We start from the raw sequence: 18,202 nt of genomic DNA on the forward strand, positions 1-18,202 counted from the left end.
CTCAATCCACAATAAAAACCTTAAATTAAAAAAAAAAGATTTATAGCCTGGATACCCTGTACAGGGTCGCTATGAGTCAGAACTGAATCCACAGCACGTAACAACAACATAGCTGATCATATTTTTTTAATCTCCTATGTTAGAGGTCAGCGACTAGAAGAGTCCTTGGAATATCAGCAGTTTGTCGCCAATGTGGAAGAGGAAGAAGCCTGGATCAATGAGAAAATGACCCTGGTGGCCAGTGAAGATTATGGAGACACTCTTGCTGCTATCCAGGTCAGACAGAAATTAAAGAAGCCATCCTGTGCCCTTTTAGCTGTTGCCTGTTTTTCTTTTCTTGCTGGTTTCTTGAATGGACTAGCTCTTACCAGTAGAGGATATATTCACAGAGCCAGCAATCAAGGCTTCATTGGTTGATCTTGGCTGTCAAGTTCTCACGCTAGGGAGGTTCCCACTCTAGATGAAATTGGCAGGGCCCCAGGTCAGTCAAGTGTCATTACCACACATAGTAGTGTTTCTTAAATATATTGTGAAAACACGGTATAACAACCCACTAAAACATCACAGTTAAAACCACAGCAGTTTACTGATTTCCCACAATTCTGTGAAATAAGCAGGTATTCTTTGCTGTTGGCACTTGGGTCAGTCATACTGTTCGTTGTGTTCGGGTGGAAGCATGGCTGCTGGTCAGTTCTCCCACAGCCTCTTGTCCTCCAGCAGAGACTGGATGGACCAGCTTCCTTATGTGGCGCTCTCTAGACACCTCTCAAAAGGGACAAATGCAGTGAGGTCCAGGTCCCTTAAGGCCTGGTCATCCCATATACTCACTTCATGTTATTTGGCAAAGCAAGTTACAAGGCATCCTGGAGTCATAGGATGAGAAGCTTATCTCCTGACGGGTGAAGCTATAAAACATCATGATCATGCTATGTTCAGATCACCAAACCAGATTGTTTCCAAGTCTGTCACCTGGTGTGGAAGCACAATGTGCATCCCTAGGAATGCGAGTGGCCCCTGGGCCACGCCTTAACTTGAGATTATTTCCAGCTAGTTCAGCATGATTTCAGCAGATTTCAGATGAAATGCATGATTTCTCATCTCATACATAGTTGAACTTCTTAGAAGCAAGCAAGAGAGTGTTGTCTCCAGTGGTTAAATTATACTGATAAAAAGATAAGACGTGCTCAAGTTGTCTTGAAAATGTGTCCTTGCTTTGTCCAGAGAGAATCTTCAGCTCACTTTGTGTTCGTTCTTGCAAGCATGAGTAAAGGATACAGACTGGTTAATGAGAGCTTTAATATCGGTAACCCTTCAGAGAGGTCTTCCTGACTAGGGTTACCGATCACCATTTCTCGCTCCTCACCCCATCACCAGTTCTTCTCTACATTTTCCTGCCTTTATAATGACACATTTGTAGACTCTTGTTATGTGTGTGAAAAGAACCCTGCTGGCACAGTACTTAAAACACTTGGTTCCTAACTGAAAGCTCAGCAGTTAATACCCACCAGCTCTTCCATAGGAGGACGAGGTGGCAAATCTGCTTCCATAAAGAAACCCTATGGAGCATTCTACTGTTTACAGGGTTGGAATCAACTAGATGGCATTAGATTGGTGTTTTTGATTAAATGTGTGTAAGAGAAGGGACTATCACTGCTCTGTCCCCTGGCATACAGGCTTGTAATAGATTCTCAACACTTGGCCTTATTGGTTCCACTGTAGGGTTTGCTGAAGAAACATGAAGCTTTTGAGACAGATTTCACTGTCCACAAAGATCGCGTGAATGACGTCTGCACTAATGGACAAGATCTCATTAAGAAGGTGAGCCTGGCCCTTTGGTAAAACCCTCACTTTCTGGGACACCAGCATGCTGGTACCACAGCTGTCCCTGCCATACTCAATAACCAAAGGCTTGTGAAGAAACCAGTTCCATTTCTGTGCTTTAGGAAGAAAAAGCTGATCACATATGTTAGAAATTTACACCTTTTCAAAGCCAGTTAGTCAGGTTTCTCTGCAGTTTATTTGTGCCTGTCTTAGTAATAATCTTTGCAAGCTGGTGGAAGCACCCTTGCTGTCATTTCTGCTGACCCTCCTGTGACACTGGCTGCTTACACTCTCACTTTATTTCTCAAAGAATGCAGATTCATTGTGGAGATAGTAGAAAATGCAAATCAGCACAACAAAATAGAAATTACCCATAAACCCACCACCATCCAGCTACAGTGACTGTTAAGATCCTAGTATCTAACTTCACAATTATCTGTGTTCACATTTATAGAGCTACCCACTAAATCAGATAGATGTACTTTTATCAGATTATACAACTGTGCACAGTTATCCAAGATCTGGCTGCTACACAGGACACTGTCTGTTGTATCTGTAAGAATCACAAGGTTTATTTCATTCAAACAGCCCTCACCACAGGTGAAGTGAATCATATACACATTGAAGTTTAGTACTAAGTGTAGCACCAGCTGGCGCTTGTGGATTCAACTTTTTAACAAGTAAAATTTGCTATAACAGACATAATGCCTTTTCACAGAATATGTGTTCTGTGCATATGAAATTAGGGTTTGTTCCATAGGAGGAAACAGTGGAGTTTAAAAGTGTTCAGAGGAGAGGTCTTTCATCCTTGCCCTTACCTGTAAACTCTAACAAAACTCTTAACAAATGAATTTCCAATACAGGCTGTGCACAGATTAAGTGTAGCTACAATTGTGACTACCCATCCAATTGTCTATCCCACACACCTGGAAACTGTTCTCTAGTGTTTCAACCTGTGACTTGTGACTATTCTTCAACCTAACAGAGTTAGCAGGTTGCTTCTCAGTAGCACCTGCTCAGCAGTATGTGTGTCCTCCCAGTTTTTCTTTAAATTCTGTGGTAACTCATGGTCAGAATTTTCAGTTTTTTCAACAACACTGAATCAAAATGTATAGGGGCATAATTTTCGATATCCAGTGTCAAATTCTTTTTTCTCAGCAGTTTTTATTTCCTATGTTTAATAGCCAATGCTGAGATATACAGATTTTATTTTAACTACTAAGTTTTCCAGATTTTTTGTAATACTAATTAATCTATCCTTGCGCCTGGACGTTTGAGCATAGTCTTCAGTTTTTCTTTGGCACAGATTCCCAGAAGTAGAGTCACCAGTACAGAGGGTGCTCCTGTGTGTCATGTGTTTACTCTTTGTTGCTCTCAGAGAACTTTTCCCTCTGGCAGTGACCCATCTTAGAGGAAGTTGAGAGTCTCCCCAGGGAAGGCACAGAGAGGGCCACTGCAGCAGGAGGAGGGTGAGGTTGACCAGTGCTTATGCTTCTCTTCCCGGCCAAGAACAATCACCATGAGGAGAACATCTCTTCAAAGATGAAGGGCTTAAACGGGAAAGTATCTGAACTGGAGAAAGCTGCAGCCCAAAGAAAGGCAAAGCTTGATGAGAACTCTGCCTTCCTTCAGTTCAACTGGAAGGCTGATGTCGTAGAATCGTGGATTGGTAAGCACTGCTGTTTTATAAGGCTTGATGTTCCTTGTTCTTCCAGGCCAGGAAGATAGTTTGTGTGTTTGCTATGCAGTTGAGAAACTGTCAGAGAATCCTACTTACTAACCAGGGCAGACCACTGGTCACCAGCTAGAAAACTGTCCTAAGGCCAGAGAGCCAGGACTGAAGCCGTGCTTGGCAGTTAGGCTAACAGGCTACCAAAACAAAGACCCTACAGACACCACCACACAAACAAGATGAGTACACCACAGGAACCAGAACTCTCCCACTCTCCACACTGGTCAGGGTTGTGCTCCAGCTCCTTGGTGATGAAGTACTGGATTCTGGTCCTGGCACCCACTTGTCCTTTGTAGGTCATATGTGAGTAATGACTGGCCAGGCTGAGGGGGGCTTCTGGGCAATACTGTCCAGACTCTTCGTGACAGATGGAGAACAAGGCCCGGGCACAAAGAGGGGCCAGTGAATGTGAGCTCAGTGACTGCCAATAGTGACACTGGAGTGTAAATGTCATCTGAATCAGTTTGCCCCAGTGAGAGAAGCAGTGTATTTTGCATGTTTGGTTTTCTAGGTGAAAAGGAGAACAGCTTGAAGACAGATGATTACGGCCGAGACCTGTCTTCCGTCCAAACTCTTCTTACCAAACAGGTTAGTTGAGACCAATTTGTTTACTAATTGAAATATATTCAGATAGTATCTCCTATTAGACAAATGATGGTCGCCATCTTTTGTCACTGAGGTATTTGACTATGTGTGAGGAAGTGGAGACCAGCATGAGTACGATATAACTCTGGGCCTCAGGGAGCTTCTGACTAACTAGGGAAACAAGGCAGTCAGCAGGCCTTTATGCTGCAGTGCAGAGATGCTCACTGGGAAGAGCACAGCAGAGAACCCCAGGGACTTTCTTGGAGGAGATGTCTGGCTTGTTTTTCTGCAGTAAAGTTCCTAGAGGGGACGACCTCTAAGCTAGATTCTGAAGGCTAGACTAGACCTAATCAGGTGATGAGTCTGAATTTGTGGCCTCAGGTGAAAGCAGGAGACTAGGAGCCTGTTGCAGAATGTGAAGGGGAGAGGGAGGTTGTCTGAAACAGATGCAGAAAGGTAGACGGTTTCTCTCCACGGACATTCTGAGCCATGACACCTCTGAGGACTAAGTTAGTTTCATTGTGATCACTGCAAATTGACTTTTCCCTCTTGTTCCAGGAAACTTTTGATGCTGGCCTGCAGGCTTTTCAGCAGGAAGGCATTGCCAACATCACTGCCCTCAAAGATCAACTGCTGGCTGCCAAGCACATTCAGTCAGAGGCCATCGAGGTCCGACATGCTTCCCTCATGAAAAGGTGGAGCCAGCTTCTGGCCAACTCAGCCACACGGAAGAAGAAGCTGCTAGAGGCTCAGAGTCATTTTCGCAAGGTGAGGATGGGACCAGGATAGTCCAGCAAGCCCAAAGCACAGGCAAGGCAAACCCAACTTCTGTTAGCTGTGATCTATTACCATTCTCTTAGGAACCAACTCAGCTAGCTGTGATCTATTACCATTCTCTTAGGAACCAACTCAGCTAAACAGTCTAGATTGGAATGTGGGTCAACTGAAATCAAAGCAGATGGTTTCCTTTGCTTTCATGGACTTGCCTTTCAGAAGCACATAGGACAGATTTAGAGTTTGCATGTGTCCCAAGGGCGGGCAGAGGTGAATAGGGAAGAGAGGTTGGCTGGTGAGGACACACAGAGGAATGGAAGAAAGGAAGAGAAGATCCCAGCACCCAGTATGCTGAACTGGCCTGATCCCCTCTGTGTGACCTTTTCATTTCCTGTGAGCCCTCCCACCAACCACCCACTCTCTGCCTGAGGAAGGCAAGTTCAACCCCAGCAACTCTGTTCGGCTGTGTTCTCTGCTTTCAGGTGGAGGATCTCTTCCTGACATTTGCCAAAAAGGCTTCTGCCTTTAACAGCTGGTTTGAAAATGCAGAGGAGGATTTAACAGACCCAGTGCGCTGCAATTCCCTGGAAGAAATCAAAGCTTTGCGTGAGGCCCATGATGCCTTCCGCTCCTCCCTCAGCTCAGCTCAAGCCGACTTCAACCAGCTAGCTGAACTGGATCGCCAGATCAAGAGCTTCCGTGTGGCCTCCAACCCCTACACCTGGTTCACTATGGAGGCCCTGGAGGAGACCTGGAGAAACCTGCAGAAAATCATCAAGGTGCACCCTCTCCCCTGCTCCCCACCTAATTATGCACCCTACTCCTGCCCAATGCTTTTAGCCCAGGGCCCCTTGTCAGGCAAGCCACTTCTTGCTGAAGGATAGCAAGTCTTTAGGAGGAGAAAGCGTGGTTTTGTGCATCCGAAGTTACCATTCATGTCAGCGTAACAACCCACTGTTTGAATGATCCATCCCTGCCGTGTCTTCCCAGAGTTCCTGGGGGAGTTGTAAGCAAAAAGCACTAACTGTCCTCAGCCCAGGTAATGTCTCTCAGACTCCTAGGGATTAGTTCTTTCTTGTGTTCATTCCTGCTTCTTTCAAGTTTTAAAGCCATCAAGTCAGTTCCTGGAGCCCTGGTAGCATTGTGGTTACATGTTGGGCTGTTAACTGAAAGGTCAATGGTTTGAATCTACCAACAGCTCCATGGGAGAAAGACGAAGCTTTCTGCTCCCATAAGGATGTACAGACTTAGAAACCCTATATACATGGTTCCTGTGAGTCGACCTAACTCAGCGGCACACAACCACCACTATTAGCTGTCAGTTCCTAAGGGTAACCATCTCCATGCCACGTCCATCCAAGGTGTTGGATGGTGTTGCAACATGTGCCTCCCTTGGTCCTTAGGAAAGGGAGCTGGAGCTGCAGAAGGAGCAGCGCCGGCAGGAGGAGAATGACAAGCTGCGCCAGGAATTTGCCCAGCATGCCAACGCCTTCCACCAGTGGATCCAGGAGACCAGGTGCCCAGCCCCCACTGTCCTCCGCCTCCTGCTCCAGATGTGGTGCAGGAGGACCTGTCTCTCCACTGCCCCGGGTGTGGCCTCTTCACCAGAGGCCTGGTTGAAATGACAAAGGAAGGGTTAGGAGGAGCACAGCCTAATCTGGCTCTGCAGCTAAGGCTGCATTCTTGAAGATGCAGGCCCCCAGAGAGTCTGTGATTGGGTGGGACTGTATTTGGCCCATGATCAGCCCCCAAGGCAACCCACTGACAGACAGTGCAGGTTAATGCAGTAGGTGGGTTCTGATGTTCTTGTGTTTTCTCTGCCCTCCCATCTCCTGATTGCTGCTGCCCTGAATATCATCTCACCTCGTCTTCGGCTGCCTGGATCTCATCGCAACAGAACATACCTCCTCGATGGGTTAATATTGTCTTTTTCTTTCCGGGTCCATGCTGTGGTGGTGTCTTGTGTGCTTGTCCCTCCATCCCCTTGTGGCCTGGCTTGCAGAGAGGGCTGTAATTCTCCTGGTCTTGTGTAGTCCCAGCCCCAACCCCATGCCTTCTTTGTCCCTGTCACTTTCCAAAGAATTTGTCTTAGCCCACAGCCCACTGTCCCTGACAGGGCCTGGGGAGGGGAGCCACTTAAGTTTTTCTGTTCAGATCCCAAGGGTTCTCATCAGGTAGGGCATATGATAGCATGCAAAACGGCAGCACTGGAGTCCAAAGTCTGAGAAGGCCCTATGCTTGTGGAGCCATTGTGATGTAGGCCTTTTGCCTCTACTCCAGCATGTCCAGCAGATTCACTTAATCCCTAGGTGAACAGTAGTAGGCATGAAAAATATTTAGCTCAGGCTGGGTGCAGTTAGTCCATGACAATACAGCTGTGAGATATTTGCTGACCCCAATTCTCCAAATGAAGACCTCTTCCTGGCTTTCCTTGGTGGTGGGGGGCGGGGGTGGGGTAAGTGTGCTGGCCCCAATAAAATGCAGTTTTACTTGGAGACAGGGCTGGGAGGAGCCAGCAGAGAGGAGCGCAGGGCTGCCCCTTTCTGTAGGTAATGACCACTCTTGATTAGAAGAGGCCAGTATTGCTGGGACTACAGTGGCTTCTGCTGGCATTTCTAGGTTTTGCAGACAGGTAAATTAGGTGTTACTGGTGGTGATAGAAGAAATCAGACTGCATATGCAAAAGGCAGAACAATAGGGATTTGGGAACTGGTTTTTCCTCCCACCCCACCTCCACCCCCAAACTAGCTGCTTGGTCTATGTGAGATGCGGCGCTCCCTTTTCTTGTGGCTCCTCCCAAGCCCTATCTGCCCTCCCTGGGCAACAGGTAGCCGACTCCGGTGCACTGCCAGCCTGGGACTTGTGGCGTGTCTGTCTTGGTGTGCTCTTGCCCCCCCCCCCTTCCTTTGGTGTATTCATTTGGTTTCTTTTCTCTGACTAGCATAGCATATCGTCGGGTCATTCGTGTCTGTCAGTATGAAGTTGGGGATGATCTGTCTGGAAGGTTTTTCTCCTCTTATTTCTCTTCTTACTTCACTGTGGTTTTACCAATGCACTCTTGACTTCCCCAGGCGGCTCCGCTTTCTGACTAACCCACCGCCCTCGGCTGCTTGGGAAGGAGGGGTTTGTCCCCCTCCCACTGCACTGACACCCAGCCTCCTGCCCCCAGGTCCTGGGGGTGTACTTTTCCCTTGGGGACAAGGCGTGACTGTGAGTCTGAGCTGCCGGGGTAGGAGGAAGCCTGGTGCCTTGCCTTGCTAGAACACTTGAACATGGGGAAATGGCAGAGCTAACCTGGTTCCGGGGTTTTTAAAAGGGTAGACTAGGGGGAAAGTGGGTACAGGATGGGGAGGCTGGGCTAAAATCCTAAGGGCACAAGCACAACGTGAACTTTTCCCTGCACACTAACCCCAACTTGTGTGTGTTGCTGTTCACTGGTGCTGTTGGGAAGGTGATGGCTCCTGGAGCCCACCTGCTCTCCAGAAGCTGGCCCTGGTTAGGGCTCCGGTTTATGGGACATGAATCCTGGAGCCATCGCCTCTTTAGGCAGTCTTGTCATCCCCCTAGAATGTGGCTCCCCTCCTCAGGGATTTCAGGGTGGCTGTCAGGCTGTCCTCCCTAATGTCTACACCGTTTGGGTACTGGAATGAGACAGAATGTCTCGGTTTCCCCCACAGCTGCAGAGGGGGCACTCTTGTCAGTCAGGTCTGCAGCTGTCTGTTCCCACAGTGGAACTTAACTCAATTCCTGAGTCATCTTCTGAGGACCTAGCTGGGTCCAAAGAGCCACATGAGAAATGACCTGCTGGGAGCAGGGAACAGATGGGGTGGGGCTCAACCCTGGCTTCCTGTCTCCAAAATGGGGAACTATTCCCTGCTTACCCAGCTCGTGGTCCAGTTAGGGAAAGAGAGCGGAGACATGGGGGCTGGAGACTGAACAGTGGTGAGTGGAGCGCTGGAGTTGCTGTCCCCCGGCTGTGTTCTCACTCTGCTTCTGTGTATAGGTCCTGCATGGTAGAAGAGTCCGGGACTCTGGAATCCCAGCTTGAAGCTACCAAAGTGAGTGTACTTCAGACCCATTAAGACCTTACCTCACCCCATCCCATCACACAGACCTGCCTGTCCCTTCCTGGCTTAAAGTCAGTGGAACAAGATGAACCCCTTGCCTTACCTTACCCCTGTTATCAACAGCTGTTCCCAGGAGCCCTCCTTGTAAGGGAGAGGCTGTCCCTCCTGTGCTCAGTCTAGGCCATTTCCCAGGCTGCTGTACACACGGGTTTGTGCCTCTCTACTTACAAGGGTCCCTCTGCTAAAGCTCTTCTAGGTTTACCTTCATCCCTCCCACCTTTAGTCATCAGCCACATATTCAGCCCTGGGGTCTGGTGATTAAGGCAGGAGCACCCCTGTCTTGCAGCGCAAACACCAGGAGATTAGAGCCATGCGGAGTCAGCTCAAGAAGATTGAGGACCTGGGGGCTGCCATGGAAGAAGCTCTGATCCTGGATAACAAGTACACAGAGCACAGCACTGTTGGCCTCGCTCAGCAGTGGGACCAACTGGACCAGCTGGGCATGCGCATGCAACACAACCTGGAGCAGCAGATCCAGGCCAGGTAACTGAAAGAATGACTGCATCCCTGCTGGGCAGAGTCAGAGCCTGTCTCTAATTCTGGTCTTCTTTCTTTCCAGGAATACAACTGGTGTGACTGAGGAAGCCCTTAAAGAGTTCAGCATGATGTTTAAGTGAGTGCTCCCCTATACCCATCCTGGGTGGGTGGATCAGTAGCAGACCTGTGTGCTGAGTAGCCCTGGGCTTTGTGCTACAGACACTTTGACAAGGACAAGTCTGGCCGGTTGAATCACCAGGAGTTCAAATCCTGCCTTCGTTCCCTGGGCTACGACCTGCCTATGGTGGAGGAAGGTGAGCCTGATCCAGAGTTTGAAGCAATCTTAGACACCGTGGATCCAAACAGGTGAGGTTCACTCAGGGTGGTGCAGGCATCCTCTGCCCTAGGCTCCACCTCTGTCCTCCCAGCTTACCACTTGTTTGCCACCCCTTCTAGGGATGGTCATGTCTCCCTGCAAGAATACATGGCCTTCATGATAAGCCGTGAAACTGAGAATGTCAAGTCCAGCGAGGAGATTGAAAGCGCCTTCCGTGCCCTTAGCTCAGAGGGAAAGCCGTACGTGACCAAGGAGGAATTATACCAGGTGTGTGACCTCTGGACCCTGGAAGACCTTCCCAGTAGCAGTCTACAGTAGCAATCTGGTTTAAGCTCTGTCCCTGTATTGGCTGTTTACTCCATCCATCCCAACTACCCTCAGAGATCTTGTCCCTATTATAAGTGAAACTCAATACTTGGTCAAAATCCTGTAACTGCTCACATAGATGTGGCCTTTAAGCTCGTAGTGTTGAGCACTTTGGGCATCACCCAGGGACTCTTAAAGATTGGCAGGAAAAAAGCTGCCCTGAAAAAGTACCTCCAGAGGATAGGCCTGGCAGCCTGTCTGAAAGGTCAGTCTTGAAAAGCCTGTGGAGCAGTCCTCCCTGACAGATCCAGGGTTACCCTGAGTCAGAATGTCTTTGAGCATGAATACCTGGGGCTTTCCCCATCTCTCTCCTCAGTGCAGGGGTGGCTGACTGACAGGTCCTTTCTTTCCCTTTCAGAACCTGACTCGGGAACAAGCAGACTACTGTGTCTCTCACATGAAGCCCTATGTGGACGGCAAGGGCCGTGAGCTCCCCACTGCCTTCGACTATATTGAGTTCACCCGCTCACTCTTTGTGAATTGATCCTCAACTCTTAGCCTGGCCCCCACCTTGCTTGTTGTTGCCTTGCTGCATGTCCACTTAGTTGTATGCTCTTAAGAAAAAATCCAGACACAGTGTTTGGTTCCAATGTAACCTTAAACCTGCTTTGCTTTGCTTGGTAAGACTTAGTAGTAAATGGTGCGTCAATTGCCCTGTTGCTGTGGGGACCCAGATTTACATCTCTAACCCAGCTGCCCTCATTCCTGCTCAGAAAAATCTAAGCAGCTGGATAGCTACTAGCTCCCTTCCACCCCCAGATTTTCTGTTTCCATGTAAAAGACCAATAAATATCTTCACTCTCCCACTAAAAGCACTGCTTTTTCTTCATTCACCTCAACACAGATACAGCCTCACACCTCTAGCATCTGGTTTGGGGACATGCCCCACCTGACCAGAGTCTCCTGGGATTCTATCAGCAGGTCTTGTCGTCCTCCTGGAGGGAGCAGGGGGACTTCAGGTGGCTGCCTCTGTTACCAGCTGGTCCAAGTCCTCTACTTCACGGGGTCCTTGTTCTGTGAACTCAGTGCTTAGCTGCCAGATTTTCACATTGCCCCTGGCATCCCCAGCTGCCAAAAGCTGAGTCTGTTGGCTATTAAATTCCAGACAGTAGACAGGGCTTTCATCCTGCGTTTGCTTGATAGAAATGGTAGGTTTTTGGGAGCTTTTCTGGAGATCAAACAGCAGCACATCACCTTCAGGGAGAGAGAGTCGTGGGATAAGTGAGATCGAGAGCAGTGGCTTCCTAAGGTAAATGTGTACTTGATGAGGACAATGAGTCTAGTCTGCAGCTCACAATAAAGCTAATGAATTCTCCTGAGTCCAATCCTCCTTCCCAGGGGTATCCACGGTTTTCACAGTTGGGTTTCTAGAGGGAAGGCAGCCTAGCCACACATGAAGTTCTACCCCACCCTAAATCCTATTTAAGAGTCCAGACCTGGCATTCCATAGCCTACCTTCCCCTGAAGCTGCTGCAAAAACCAAGGGGCGCACTGGGGACCAGCGTACAGCAAACAGGTACTTGTGAGACAGAAGCAGTGACATCAGGGGTTGGGCCTGCAGCATGGAGCACAGGTGGACGTGGCCATCGGTCCCCGCACTCAAGAAGAGGTTTCTGGATGGGATGCAGGGCAGAGAGGGAATCAAGACTGCTGGGCTGTGAAAAGCCACCCTGGTCCCCAAACCTGGGATGTGTCCTTTTCCTCCTCAGAAGAGGGACGTTCCTCAGGGCCATACCACCAAAGCTCTGAATACCGCTGCATAAAAGGAGGTTGGGGGCTTGAAGGTTTAGAAGACTAACGGCCTAGTAGGTTAAAGGTCAGTATTTGGAAGCTTCTCACCCTCACCCCCCTCATGGCCCTTTGGCTGATGGAGGAAAAGGAGACCCAGACATGGGCCACCCTCACCTGTGGAACGGGGAGCAGCTCACAGAGTAGATGGGACCACCTTGGGGAGAGAAGGTGAACTGTGCTGGGGCCCGCAGGGGCACGGAGCTGGGCATCCGCATGAGGGCTGCCTCCTCTGCAGCCAAAGAACACTTGAGAGGGAAGCCACCTTCAGTGCCCACAACAAACAGGCTGGGGTCAAAACTGGAGAAATCCACAGCCGTGACACCCACTTCCATCTCACCCCGGGTAGACTGTAGAGAAAGGGCAGCAGGATCAGGGCCAGGGAGCAGCACCATGCCAGCACAGGTCACAGAGCATGTCAAGTCAGCTGGTGCACCGGCTGCATACTGTCACCCCCCAGGGCTCACGCGCACGGCAGCCAAGCACCTTCTTCAGCTTGGTGTTCCTCGGGAGCTGCTGCACAGCCAGCGCAAAGCCCTCAGTGAGTTGCAGCAGGCCTGTGCCAAGCCCCTGCCAGAGCAGCACCTTTCCGTCAGTGGCCACACTCAGAAGCTGGAAGAGGTGACTAAATCGAGGCCCAGGCAGCCAAACCACCTGAGACAAGAGGATGGCAGAACAAGATGTTGGAAAAAGGGATGCCTGTCTTGTCTGTGTCCCAGACCCCACCTCCCCTTCTCTCGCAGGGGAGGCCAGGAGGTGGCATGGGATTCCAGGTCCCTCCCCTAGTCCAGAATCCCAGTGCCAGCTAGAAGCCAGGGCCAGGGAGCCACTCCCTACAGCTCCCATCTAGGGTGGTCATGGCATCTCATGCCACTGAGGGTGGGAAGGTGATGAGTCAAGCCACAAGGGCTTCAAGTGACCTCCTTTTTTGAGAGTGGCCAGCTACTCTACTCGGGGGCCCTCCCTTCAAGTATGAGGTCCCAATCAATAGCAAGGGAAGCTCAGAGAAAGTGGGGAGAGCTCACCCCAGCCAGGCAGGCCTGCCACTCTGACCTGGTACACAGGGTCCGTGTGTGTGTCGTCTGTCAGGCCTGTGCGCCAGAGCAGCGAGTCCTCCTGGCGGCTCACATCCCACACCAGCACCTCACCACTGTACAGCCCTCCTGTGGAGACCACATCTAGACCTGGGCTTCCCCACCAGCACATACCCACTCCCTGCCACCCCTTGAGGCAAGACCTGAAGCGTCCCCAAAGCTGACCGCAAGGTCCAACCCCTTTTGTTTTCCCACAGCCTAGCAACCCTCCAACCTGCTACCAGGAGACCCCCTTGCACTGTACCCTGCCCACCCCTCCAGCACCTTGGCCCCTTCCCCAACATACCACACCACCTACAGCTCCCAAGGAAGCCGGCTTCCTCTGTCTTGTCCTGACTGCAAACTGTTGGGTGGGCTCAGCACTGGCTCTCAGCCACGACCCTTTGAGACTCAACTGGGGACTCGGCTTCCAAATCCCCTCAGCTGTGTCCACTAGAGCACCTTCACTTAGTTCAAATCTGTCTCCCAGGAGACCTGCCCCCTCGGTGGTCATGGGGGACACAGAAACCCAGGTGGCTCACCTGCAATGATGGCTGGCTGTGAGGGGTGGAAGGCCAGACACATGACTGCACTGGGCACCTCTACCACTGCAGCCGGCTGCTGTGGGCTCAGGCTCCGGCGGTCCAGGTTCCAAGTACACACAAAGGACTTCAACATGCTCCAGTCCCCATCGTCCAGTCTGTGCAGCAGGGACATGCCTCAGCTGGCCCTACTCTGGGCCCATGCTTCATCCAACATCCACCCCAATGTCTCACTCACTGATTCTGAACAGAATAAACTCTCCTCATCACACCAGGCCCTGTGCCCTGGGCATCTAAGTGGCACAGGTTCTTCCAGGGCACTCCAAAGATATGGGTTTCTCTGGAAAAGGGTCCCCAGGACCCAACAACACATCTGCCTACCTCCACAGCAGTGGGTGGGGTAGGGGAACCTAGGGGCATCAAAAACAGGCAAAAGACACTCAGAGAAGCTAAGACAGGGCCCAGACAGTCAGCATGCCCAGTGTTGGCAAGTGAGCTCAGGAGTCCTGGGCTCCCAGCCCCACCCTCCAGCCCCAACAAGGCCAATCCTTGAGAGGTTCCCAGAATATCCAAGCTCTCTGGACAATTGCTTCCCCGTGAAAACAGGGAGCCCAAGGCCCAGACAAGTGAGCTTGGTCTTAGGGTTTCTCACTGCCCGCTTCCCACCCTGCTGTCACTTACCGGCCGTAGGCACAGGCGACTACAGAGCCAGTGGTGTTCCAGGAGATGCTGGTCACGTGCAGACCCTGCCCTTGGGCTGGGGGGTAGTACAGAGTGTGCAGGCAGGACACCTGCAGGAAACAGGTCACCCCAGCCCTAAGCTCCAGGACAGCCTCCCCCCCCGGCCCCCCAATGGCCTCCTAATAAACACCACACATAGGCTGCTGCTGTTGTTAGTACTGTTAAGTCAGTTCTGACTCAGGGACCCTGTATAAGGTTTCCAAAGAGCAGCTGGTGAGTTTGAGCCACTGACCTTGTGATCCAGTGCATTAGCCCACAGCGCCACACCAGAACTCCAGCCTAGGGCTGTCTAAAGCCCTAAAAGCTACTTAAGTCCACTGCCCAGTCCTGGAGGAGACATGGAGCCTTTATCCCATCATCCCCCTTACCAGAGATCCTTCCGGAAACCCAGAAGGAAGGGCCTTGAGAACAGAGTACAAAGGAGGCTCCAACCCAGAACCATGGCCTGTTCTCACATCCATCCGACACAATTTACAACACCTTGGCATAACTGCTCAGCCCAGAGCAGCCCAGAAGCAGCAAATGAGAAGGACTGACAACGCTGGCCACAGGAGAAGTGGGCACCACCTTTCCAGAAGTAGTTACATCACAGCGCCACATAAAGGGACTGCCCAATGGGAAAAAACCCAACATCTGCAAAAAACAATCTGGTGGGGACCCTCACACCCTGCTTCTTGTTGTTGTTGTTGTTGTTAGGTGCCCTGTATAGGGTCACTATGGGTCAGCATCGACTCCACAGCACTTAACAACAACAACACACCCTGCTAGAAGGAAATAAGATGATGCATCAGCTTTGGAAAACAGTCCAGCAGTTCTTCAAACAGTTCATTGTATCATTGTTCTTGTTAAGTACTGTCAAACTTAGTACCCACTCATAGCAACCTGTCTAGAGCCTGAGGAGCAGCTGATGGACTTGAACCAATGACTTTGTGGTTAGCAGTCCAATGATTATCCTATAGTGCCACAACTTTATCATTGCTAAATGCCACTGAGTTGACTCCAATTCATAGTGACCCTGTATAGGGTTTCCAAGGAGCAGCCGGTGGATTTGAACCACTAATGTTGTGGTTCACAGTCCAGTGCTTATCCTACAGCACTACACCAGGAGTCCTCAACATACCATATGCTCTAACAATTCTACTTCTAGGTACACACCCAAGAGAAATGAAAATCTATGTCCACACAAAAACTCGTATGTAAGTGTTCATAGCAGCATTACTCACAACTGACAAATGGTGGAAACAACCTAAGCATCCATCAGCAGATGAACAGAGAAACTATGTCTACAGCGCTGACCCATGATGCTGAGTAGAAGCAGCAGCCAGTCAGAAATGGTCACACACTACGAGACTCTATATGACATGTCCAGAACAGGCAAATCCAGAAAGTAGGTTCAGGGTTGGCAAGGGTCAGAGATGCCAGGGCAAACAGAGTGTGACAGCTAGTGGGTACAAGGTTTCTTTGGGGGATGATAAAAATGCTCTGAAAAAGAGAAAATGACACCAGAGATGGAGGCAGAGATGATGACATGGAGAAGTAGAGCGGCTGAGGACTCTGGACTCAGGGAGGGAAAGGGTCTGTGAGTTGATGGCTGGGAGGCAGGCTTGCAGGGTATACCCTTTGGCTGTTTGATGATGCATGGAGGGGACTGTAATCATTGCAATGAAATGAAATGTAAAGTTAATGTTCTCCCATGGAAACTATCACATAACTCACAATAAAAACTTAAAAAAATTCTGAAATTGACTATTGCGACAGTGACACAAATCTGTGACTCACTGAAAACCAGTGAATTGCACACTTTCAATGAGTAAATTGCATGGTATGCAAATTATATTTCAATACAGCTATTATTTTAAAACAAGCTACAAAGGAGGTATGAGGTGGAAGGGATAAAATGTGGGCTTTGGGGATCTGGTAATGTTCATTTTTCTTTTCTGGGTTCTGATTCCACAAATGTTTACATTTGTGGAAAGGTGTGATCCTGCACACTTGTAACGTGTTTACTTATTCATGATTTATTGTGGTAAATGGTTCATTATAAAGCAGGTCTTTAGGTTGTCATTTATAATCACAACGATCAGATACATACACCTTGAAATCTAAGGGTGGAAATGCTGCATGGCATCCACCATGCCAGGGATGATCTGCTTCACCCGGCCCCGACTCAACGCCCCCAGGAGGGCATCTGGAAGAATTTTGAGCTGCTGCCCACGCCCCACCATCGCCTAGCTGTGCCTTTCCAGCCAAAGCCCCCAAACTGGGCTACCCAGATGATGCTGCCTAAGGTTGACCTGTGGGGTAACCTGGCTGAGGAGGACGTGTTTGGCTTGTGGGGATTGGGTGGTCTCACCCCCAATCGGGTCATCCTCCAGGACTGCATGTGGAGTGGCTTCTCTGCTCAGGAGAAGCTGGAGCATGCTGTGAGTGAGAAGCTGCAGCACAGTAGTGGGGCGCCCGCAGCCAGCACTGCAAGCTCGGCCTGGGGTTGCAGGCCACCCTGCCAGCTAAGCTCACCCACCCGGCCAGCAAGTGCATAGATTCTGCCTTGGTCAACAAGGTGGAAGCCAGAGCCTGTGCCAGCTGTCCCATTTGTTGCACGAGTGGCAGAGGTCACTGTGCCCCCTGTACCCAACTAGTACTCAGATAGCCACCCATCCATCAACGCTGACCAGTACTTTGGAAGAAGACACCCTCAGTGACTCAGATGATGAAGACGACAACAAAGAAGAGGAAGAAGAGGAAACTGACATGGTCACAATGGAGAAGTGACGTTCCTCCTCCAACAACAAGGCTGTCACAACCTTCACCATCACAGCACGTCCCAAGAACCCAGCTCTAGGCCCTGGGAGGGCTCAGTCAGGTGCTCTGATCCTCAAACACTGTATCCCCACCCCATCCACCAGCAACACAACTATGCCACCCCCTCACCCTGTGTGGAGAGTGAGGAGGCACCATCCCAGAAGAAGAGTAAGAGCGAAGTGTTCCTGCTTCCTCTCAAGACATTGCTCCCCCAAAGGCTAAGAGCTTAAGCCCCCACAACTCTGACTCAGAAGACAGTGGGCGTCACGGCAACCACAACATCCTGGAGCACCAACAACACAAAGACCTGTGGTCCAGCTTCCTCACACTCAGGGACTATGAGCCAGAGTTGGTGAGGAACAAGAAGGCTACCAAGGTGGTCATTTTGAAAAATGCCACAGAGTACGTCCACTCCCTTCAGGTAGAAGAATATCAGCTTTTGCTGGAAAAGGAAAAATTGCAGGCAAGACAGCAGTAGTTGCTCAAGAAAATTGAACAACAACAAAAAAAAGAAAACTGAACATGCTTGGACTTGCTAGTTTCTCGAAACTAGACAGTCATTGCCATTTTGCACATTTTGATCTTTTAAAAGAACAAATACTGTGTTGAACATTAAGAATGTTGGTTTACTTTCAAATCAGTCTCCTGTCAAGTTTGGATCTAGGTGGGGAGTAGAACAAGTGGTGGTTTCTGCCAGAACCTTAGGTCTTAGGTCTGCTTGATTCAGCCTTTGCAGTTTCCTCTTCCACGTCACATCTGAGTAGTTTGTGACAAAATCTTTTGAGGCTGAATTCACCTTATTCCAAGTTTCCAAACAAAGTTATTCCTTCTTTTTAAAAATGATGCATAAGTTCCAGCAGATGTCACTTAAGGGGTTTGCCATTTGATACCCCTGAGGAACATTTCCGTAAATGCCACTGACAACACTGCCTTTTGTACAGGTCTGGGGGTAATGAGAGGTGGCTTTTGTGACAATATTAGACTGGAAGTTCATACCTAAGTACTCAATGTTTGAGGAGCATGTTTTGTTTTGTTTT

At 49.7% G+C, this 18,202-nt stretch overlaps 2 protein-coding genes and 1 pseudogene across 2 annotated transcripts in view; 2 read left to right on the top strand and 1 right to left on the bottom strand.

Moving 5' to 3' along the window:
• The window catches only part of SPTAN1 (spectrin, alpha, non-erythrocytic 1), a 93,127-nt gene extending 82,424 nt beyond the window's left edge, over positions 1-10,703 (top strand). Inside the window, exons 44-57 of the mRNA XM_006834837.1 lie at positions 144-276; positions 1,720-1,818; positions 3,331-3,490; positions 4,065-4,141; positions 4,697-4,906; positions 5,395-5,691; positions 6,316-6,428; positions 6,810-6,827; positions 8,916-8,970; positions 9,326-9,522; positions 9,599-9,652; positions 9,736-9,882; positions 9,973-10,120; positions 10,578-10,703. Of these exons, the coding sequence (XP_006834900.1) occupies positions 144-276; positions 1,720-1,818; positions 3,331-3,490; positions 4,065-4,141; positions 4,697-4,906; positions 5,395-5,691; positions 6,316-6,428; positions 6,810-6,827; positions 8,916-8,970; positions 9,326-9,522; positions 9,599-9,652; positions 9,736-9,882; positions 9,973-10,120; positions 10,578-10,703 (1,834 nt within the window). The remainder of the gene's footprint in view (positions 1-143; positions 277-1,719; positions 1,819-3,330; positions 3,491-4,064; positions 4,142-4,696; positions 4,907-5,394; positions 5,692-6,315; positions 6,429-6,809; positions 6,828-8,915; positions 8,971-9,325; positions 9,523-9,598; positions 9,653-9,735; positions 9,883-9,972; positions 10,121-10,577) is intronic.
• A 471-nt stretch (positions 10,704-11,174) lies between these two features.
• Positions 11,175-18,202, bottom strand: part of WDR34 (WD repeat domain 34) — a 73,445-nt gene continuing 66,417 nt past the window's right edge. The window contains exons 4-10 of the mRNA XM_006834984.1: positions 14,304-14,413; positions 13,623-13,780; positions 13,061-13,170; positions 12,494-12,661; positions 12,125-12,357; positions 11,675-11,832; positions 11,175-11,413 (exon numbers count right to left, since the gene is read on the bottom strand). Of these exons, the coding sequence (XP_006835047.1) occupies positions 11,175-11,413; positions 11,675-11,832; positions 12,125-12,357; positions 12,494-12,661; positions 13,061-13,170; positions 13,623-13,780; positions 14,304-14,413 (1,176 nt within the window). The remainder of the gene's footprint in view (positions 11,414-11,674; positions 11,833-12,124; positions 12,358-12,493; positions 12,662-13,060; positions 13,171-13,622; positions 13,781-14,303; positions 14,414-18,202) is intronic.
• LOC102812211 lies at positions 16,478-17,685 on the top strand (annotated as a pseudogene).

The sequence above is a fragment of the Chrysochloris asiatica genome, unplaced genomic scaffold (genome assembly GCF_000296735.1).
Source record: "Chrysochloris asiatica unplaced genomic scaffold, ChrAsi1.0 scaffold00014, whole genome shotgun sequence".
Lineage (NCBI taxonomy): Eukaryota > Metazoa > Chordata > Mammalia > Afrosoricida > Chrysochloridae > Chrysochloris > Chrysochloris asiatica.